We start from the raw sequence: 7,927 nt of genomic DNA on the forward strand, positions 1-7,927 counted from the left end.
CAGGGAGGTCAGACACGTTAAATCTGGGGAACAGGGAGGTCAGACACGTTAAAATCTGGGGAACAGGGAGGTCAGACATGTTAAAATCTGGGAACAGGGAAGTTGGAGACACATTAAATCTGGGGAACAGGGAGGTCAGACACGTTAAAATTTTTTAGTTTTAGTAAAGTTTTACGGGGTGGGGGGGGTGGGTGTTAAGATCTAGGGAAAGCGCAAGTCAGACCCGTTTAAATCTGGGGAACAGGGAAGTTGGACCTCCAACTTCAATCTGCCTCACACACGACCATGTTAAATAGACCAACAGCCTTGGTGACCCCATCAAACAACAGACAGTCCAAAATATGTGAGTGTGCCCTCGGCAAAGGTACTGTATGATGAATTTGAGGAATTGCAGTTTTTTTTTCACTTTCTGGTATAAAAATCACTTTCGAACAAAATGCTTACAAATTTTTAAAAGACAGCTTCAGTACTGTGTGAGAGCTGGTTAATTAATCAATATTGTTCCCAGATAGGGAGCAGAAACAAAGTCTTGAGAAAGAATAGCATAAAACTTCCCTTAGATCTGGATCGACGTCTTCTCCAAACGAACATTGATCCATCGGCCAGCTGTGTTGCTTGTCTCCAAAACCCTTGAGGGTTCGAGCCTCAGCTTGGTCCGACGTTGTGTCCTTGGGAAAGGCATTTTACACGAATTTCCCATTTGGCTCAGTCCTTTCGGAGATGGACGTTAAACTCTGAGGCTCCGCCTCTTAAATAACCTAATAGTGTTGACAGGGTCGTTAAATCTATACCATTTAACCATTTTCACCAAAACCCTAGACAACACAGTTAATACTCAACGTGCAACTTTAAACAGCAGTTTGAGACAACTAAACGGTATCAAGGAGTCATCAAAATGTTTTCAAACCGCATTCACAATCAAAATAGAACAAGAAATTTCTTAAAATGAATTGGCTGTGCTCAGGAAGAGTTTGTGTGTGTATGTGTGTGTGTGTAAGGGGGGGTCTGTGTGTGTGTGTGTGTGTGTGTGTGTGTAGGGGGGGGGGGGTATGTGTATGCACAGAGTCAACCTTCCTTTACGAGCGGATCCTTACCTTTACTAACAGACAGCAGAATGTTGTTATCTTTTGGCTTGAACTTGAGTTCATTCACAGCATTACCATGGCCAACAAATTGCTGGAAACAGAAAAAGGAAAAGAACAAGTGATACTTACATTTCAATGTTATCTTCTGTTTACCAGTATGTTTAAAAGGGTTTCAAAGGAGACTCATTGATATTCATGTCCCACACAACATAATCACAAATTTTATATGTCCCACACAATATATAATATATTTTTAAAAAACCAATGGCATACCTCCAATCAAGAGTGAAATTTACATGCAGGGAAGCTCACTACAATTCAAGTCCCCAAAGTTATGTAACCAGGCCAAAAAGCTTTCTTTTAGTAAGAGTTTTACGGCACTTGCAACACAATAAAGTCATTTAAGTGGGGAAGATTAGAGGTGTTACAAGAGAGTAACAAACACAAAAAAGAAGGAGGGGAGATAGAGACGTTAGGGTTTTTTTTATAGGAAAGAAGGAGCAAACCACACCAGAGCACCCGCCAACCAACCGCAGGCCAAAGAGTAACAACGCGGCCTGCTCCCCAAATGATAATCAGTGAATATCACAGAGACGTCCAGATAGATCGAGCAACAAAACAGAGATCACTTACAGGGAGTTACTGGTAGCTACGTTCAAAACCTGTCCAAATGGCCTGTCATCTAACGTGCTCTTCTGATTTTCCCCTGCACTAAAAGACCATAATACAGTACAGCCTCTCTATTTGTTGATTTAGTAAGGTTATACGGCACTCGCAACTGCATAAGGTCATGGGACCAGAAAAAAAAATGTCGTTATAGAGAGTTGTCAATATAGAGAGGCAACCAAAAGTTACTTTTGATATTATATATGAGGAAAAAAATCAGGACCTGGGCACCATGTCGCTATATAGAGGATGCCGTCACATCAACGGTCGTTATAGACAGGCTGCACTGTATGCTTAGGAGAGCTTTTCTTTGCCCCCACCCCCCCCACCCCCACCTCCTACCTTGATGCATTGACCCATGGTCGGGCTGATGATGCGGATGATCCCCCGCACTCCCCCGACGGCCAGGATGGGCTGACCGGTCGTGTCGTCGAAGCTCCAGGCACAGCAGTAAAAGTTTTCCTCCGTCTGGTCTGCGTCAAGGAATGATATTGTTGTCAGAGCAGAGAGACAGCCCTACCAGGGGACTCCTTATACAACTTCCACCTCCTTACATTGTCCTCACAACTTCCACGTCTTTTAGTTTTAGTAGAGGGTTTTACCGTGTTCGCAACTGCATAAGGTCATATGAGCGCCAAGGGGCTGGTGTCAACAGAGAAGTCTTTACAGGGAATCAGACTTACTCTACTCACCTCTCTAGCTTCAACAGCACAAAGTCTGCTTCGACTATCAAGGCACCCTGGAAATAGCAGGTCACAAGAGGGTAACAAACATACAAAAGAAGTAGAGGAAAATGACAATAGTAACGATTAGGAAAGAAAAGGCAGCAGTTCCCTGTTGTAGATCAAACGAGAAATGTCCCCCCTTTAGGAATGGCCTAAAGACACTACAGTCAGTGGCACTGCCGCGGGGGGTTCTACCTGTTTACAACTGTCACCTCCTTACAACTGTCGCCTGTCATCAAATTACAACTGTCACCTCCTTACAACTGTCACCTGTCATCAAATTACAACTGTCACCTCCTTACACCTCCTCACAAATGTCACTTCCTTACAACTGTCACTTCCTTACACCTCCTTACAAGTGTCACCTCCTTACACCTCCTTACAACTGTCACCTTACACCTCCTTACAACTGTCACCTCCTTACAACTGTCACCTCCTTACAACTGTCACCTCCTTACAACTGTCACTTCCTTAAACCTCCTTACAACTGTCACCTCCTCACAACTGTCACCTCCTTACACCTCCTTACAACTGTCACCTCCTTACAACTGTCACCTCCTCACACCTCCTTACAACTGTCACTTCCTTACACCTCCTTACAACTGTCACCTCCTCACAACTGTCACCTCCTTACAACTGTCACCTCCTTACACCTTACAACTGTCACCTCCTTACACCTCCTTACAATTGTCACCTCCTTACACCTCCTTACAACTGTCACCTCCTTACACCGCCTTACAACTGTCACCTCCTTACAACTGTCACCTCCTTACACCTCCTTACAACTGTCACTTCCTTACACCTCCTTACAACTGTCACTTCCTTACACCTCCTTACAACTGTCACCTCCTCACAACTGTCACCTCCTTACAACTGTCACCTCCTTACACCTTACAACTGTCACCTCCTTACACCTCCTTACAATTGTCACCTCCTTACACCTCCTTACAACTGTCACCTCCTTACACCGCCTTACAACTGTCACCTCCTTACAACTGTCACCTCCTTACACCTCCTTACAACTGTCACCTCCTTACAACTGTCACCTCCTCACACCTCCTTACAACTGTCACTTCCTTACACCTCCTTACAACTGTCACTTCCTTACACCTCCTTACAACTGTCACCTCCTCACAACTGTCACCTCCTTACAACTGTCACCTCCTTACACCTCCTTACAACTGTCACTTCCTTACACCTCCTTACAACTGTCACCTCCTTACAACTGTCACCTCCTTACAACTGTCACTTCCTTACACCTCCTTACAACTGTCACCTCCTTACAACTGTCACCTCCTTACAACTGTCACCTCCTTACAACTGTCACCTCCTTACACCTCCTTACAACTGTCACTTCCTTACACCTCCTTACAACTGTCACCTCCTTACACCTCCTTACAACTGTCACTTCCTTACACCTCCTCACAACTGTCACTTCCTTACAACTGTCACCTCCTTACACCTCCTTACAACTGTCACTTCCTTACACCTCCTCACAACTGTCACTTCCTTACACCTCCTCACAACTGTCACTTCCTTACACCTCCTTACAACTGTCACCTCCTTACACCTCCTTACAACTGTCACTTCCTTACAACTGTCACCTCCTCACAACTGCTATTTGTGAGTTACCGGGACCACTGAGGGAAGTGTTGTTTGTGCCACTGATCTGAAGGAGAGCAGACTGGTGGGGACTGGCACATTTTCTTTAATGTTCAGGTTTCAAGTTGCTGCAAAGTCACATACAGCCAGTAAAAGTATTATAGTCAAAGATGAGATTTCAAAAAGATTTTAAAAAATTTTCATATCTTCACTACGACTATGTAGGCTTAGGAAAACAATTATTTTTACACCATAATGCTCAATATTCAGAGCTATCGTAGGGTAGTCATCATTAAAAATCTGAGCTTTTTTTGGAATTTACAGCTTAATCCATATCATAAGAGAGCTGCAGCCAGTCCAGTCCTATTTCAATTAGATGAACTTGACCACTGAATTAAAAACAGAACACTTCACAAGACATAAAAATTGCACCAGCAAAACAAAGGATACACATGGATCTGCATACGACTGTAGAAGCTTCACTTTGCCTCCGTCGTGACACTCGTAAACTGTGACCTAGACAAACAGAAAAAATAAAAAGGTAATATTAAGACAACTAAGATTCCAAGAAATACAGACTCAAACTCTGAGGGAAAAAGCCTGGAACTGCTTTAACTGAAAAAAATCTTACAGTGTACCTTTTTCAAAAATTGAGAATAAAAAGCCCCCCACATTTATATTTATTTATGTTTTACTTCTACAGTTAACAAAAATGAAATATATTATTTCAAATGTTACCAATGGTCTATATTTTACAAGTCAAATATTTTCATGTTTAGGCCCAACAAAACATTAATAATATCTCAATATTTAAAAAATACATAATTGCCTGTGCCTTATTGGTGACAAATCCCAGGCAAACTGGACTGAAAAATCACAAGTCCTATATATCTATAAATCTGATTCCCAATGCAACTAAGTTGGCTTATGAAAACCATTCTTTTTACATCATAATTCTCAAAATTCAGTGCCATTGTCGTGTAGCATCAATTAGAATCTAGGAAAGAGTCAAAGCTAAGAGGAGAACTCAGGTCATTTATAGCCAATTTATAAATTAAGTATTGCCAATGCCCCCCTCCCCGAACAACAACAACAATTTTTAAACGCCAAAAGACTGTATTTTTGGAAAAAAATTCCAGTGCAAAAATTAACATTTTCGTTTCATAAATCTAATGCATGCCACTGACACACAAAAAACCCCTACATTCCTGGAAAACTTCATTACGCAGTGTATCTTTACAAAAACATAACCGCAGACTGCTGACAAAAAAGAAATGTCAGAGAAAATTTCACCTGGTTACTGACTAATTTTGAAAGAGTAAACAGAACTTTTAAAACTTTGAAGATCACAAAGTAAAACGAAGTAGTATTCGTACCCGATTGTGTCCAACAGTGGCAAACAGCACTGGCTCAGTCTCCTTCATGCTTTGATTGATTTGAATACCAAACAATGGCTGGCCGTGGTCCTCCTTCAACAAACAACAGGTTCATCATGAGTCAGAATGACATAGAAGGAGGAATCTTACTTCACCAGCCTTTCAAAAATTTCTTATGCTCATTTATCCACAGAACTTTTACAGAAAATGTGAAAAAAAAGGGTTACAAAGGGGTTCAAACTTGAAGAAAATACAGAAATTCAGTTTAAACATGATTCAGGAAGTTAAAAAAAGTCTGTTTCGCTTCCTCATATTTCACAATGACAATGTTGTCTGCATGGCTGACAAGGTGAGATACAAATCATATTTTGATAATATATGTTTATATACACGACAACAGACTTACAACACGGCATCAGACTTATCATATATTCATTTTCTTACAATTTGTATGACTGTCTAAATCTCGTCTCAATTACGTAAACAATGAAAAAGTTGGTGATCTCATATGCTTGCCAGTTAAATTTAGTCACAATACACTATGTGATCCTCGACACAGAAACACTAGATTATTTCAAAGAAAATCATCAGGACATTGACAAAAATATTTCAGTCTATCTTCCACTTAGTCTTTAAACTCAGTAAGAAGAAAGAACTCTCAATAACAACCACCGAGAGCACACCTTCAGATAATTGGTGCATTTAAACTGAAGGCGGCACTTCTTCAACTGTCTTTTCAGCTTCATGGCAGCCCGGCCTCTCCCCGTCAACGTCGGTGTGTCGCTTCGGGACGACTCTTCCTCCTTTGTGCTGGCTGTACTTGAAACGTCGTCCTACAATCGTATTGAGCAACAAAAGTCAGTCAGAAATAACCCAACCATACGATAAGATCTGTTCAAGTGTCAGAAAAATTAAATCATTGCTGTATAGTACCAACATAAAACATAATAACAGTATGATTGGATATATATATCATAATCAACCCCCCCCCCCCAAGTTTTAGAAAGAACCAACATTCAGACTTGGTTGGATAATGTTCAACAACACAACATCAAATTATGAGAGATTAAATATGGGCATGCATGCTCCCCCCCCCTCTCTTAAAAATCTTAAAAACTCATTTCAAAGACTTGGTCCTTCTCACCCAAGCATAAAATACCCTAATAAGTCAGAAATACGCATGCACATGCACTCACATTCGCATTATAAAAGGTCACACACATAAAAGCGGCACCGAAAAATCAAAAGGTTCAATGCAACAGTTGTGATGATGAAATTCATGAAAACTGAAAAAAAAAAAATCAGCATGAAAATGCTACAATTCCTGAGAGTGAGATGGGAGTTAATTATCATGAATAACTCACAGACTGCTACTGCTAGTGGTTGGAATCATAAGTCCTGCAGCTGGCATTTCAAGTTTGTTTGTTTGTTGTATGATAGCAGAAGGATTCAACGTCCGGGCCTCTTTTTCTCTCAGGGGGGGGGGGGGGGGAGTTAGAACATATTCATTGTCATCATTTTTGAGTTGTAATTCTTGCTGCAGAACACGCATGATGGTCACTGAAACCCTTGTAAACCAACTGTGTATAGAAAATACTGAACCTAAATTTTGCAAAACACCAAATCACGGTGAAATGCACTGGGACCCAGCATGCCCCCCTGAAACCCCCTGGACTTTTTTTAGGTCATGGGGCCGAAATGAAGTTAACATAAAGTGTTTAGTAACGATCACTATATAATTATAAAATTATTATTATCATATTATAAAAAATGAAATGGCATTCGAACCTGTGTAAGATGGCCCCCCCATTGTCAAGGAGAAAAGTGGCCATATAAAACAGGTTGCCGTCTTAGGCAGGACGAATCAAGATGAAGAAAACAAATCATTCCTTTCTGAGGTCCCAACCTAAGGTGGCCGCATTGTTGTTGTTTTCGCTGGGTTTTTAAAATTTTAAAAATTTTGTTGCTGCTTCTGTGCAAGGGTGACAATGAAACAAACTGTGTGAGACAAGAGGGCTTAATTACTTAATGCAATGGTCAAACAAACACAAGGGTCGTCATCACTAGGAGTTTGTAAGCGATGCTTCTGTCAAAAGTTCATGTTTACGTCCACTGTTACTTTGTTACAGACTGGGTAAACAGTGACCACTAATCTCACTCACAATTTGTGTGTGTAGATTCTGTATTTTTTTACTTTCCCTCCCGTCTTACACTCAGCTACCAGTTGTCTATTTTCTAGGTCACCTCTATTCTCACCCGGAGTTAGAATAGTGCAGGCGAGTCTTGTGGCTATTCTCACCCGGTGCGCGTTCACCAAATTTTGCGTTCACCCCTTAGCGTAGGTTCACCCCTTAGCGTAGGTTCACCCTAAACCACAGAATTCTACACTGTGATAAATCAGAAAAATTGTAGAATTCTGTGCCGTGAACAAACGTTCCATTACAACTGTAGCCTACTAAAAGCGTACAATTTT

General features: G+C 41.1%; 1 protein-coding gene across 1 annotated transcript in view; it reads right to left on the reverse strand.

Moving 5' to 3' along the window:
• LOC101862540 (polycomb protein EED) overlaps positions 1–7,927 on the reverse strand; it is a gene marked incomplete at its 3' end in the record, with an annotated part of 12,512 nt that overhangs the window by 2,425 nt on the left and 2,160 nt on the right. Inside the window, 5 exon segments of the mRNA XM_013089761.2 lie at positions 1,095–1,176; positions 2,094–2,219; positions 4,529–4,594; positions 5,455–5,547; positions 6,138–6,287. Coding sequence (XP_012945215.1) covers positions 1,095–1,176; positions 2,094–2,219; positions 4,529–4,594; positions 5,455–5,547; positions 6,138–6,287 — 517 coding nt within the window.

This window comes from Aplysia californica, unplaced genomic scaffold (assembly GCF_000002075.1).
Source record: "Aplysia californica isolate F4 #8 unplaced genomic scaffold, AplCal3.0 scaffold01036, whole genome shotgun sequence".
NCBI lineage: Eukaryota > Metazoa > Mollusca > Gastropoda > Aplysiida > Aplysiidae > Aplysia > Aplysia californica.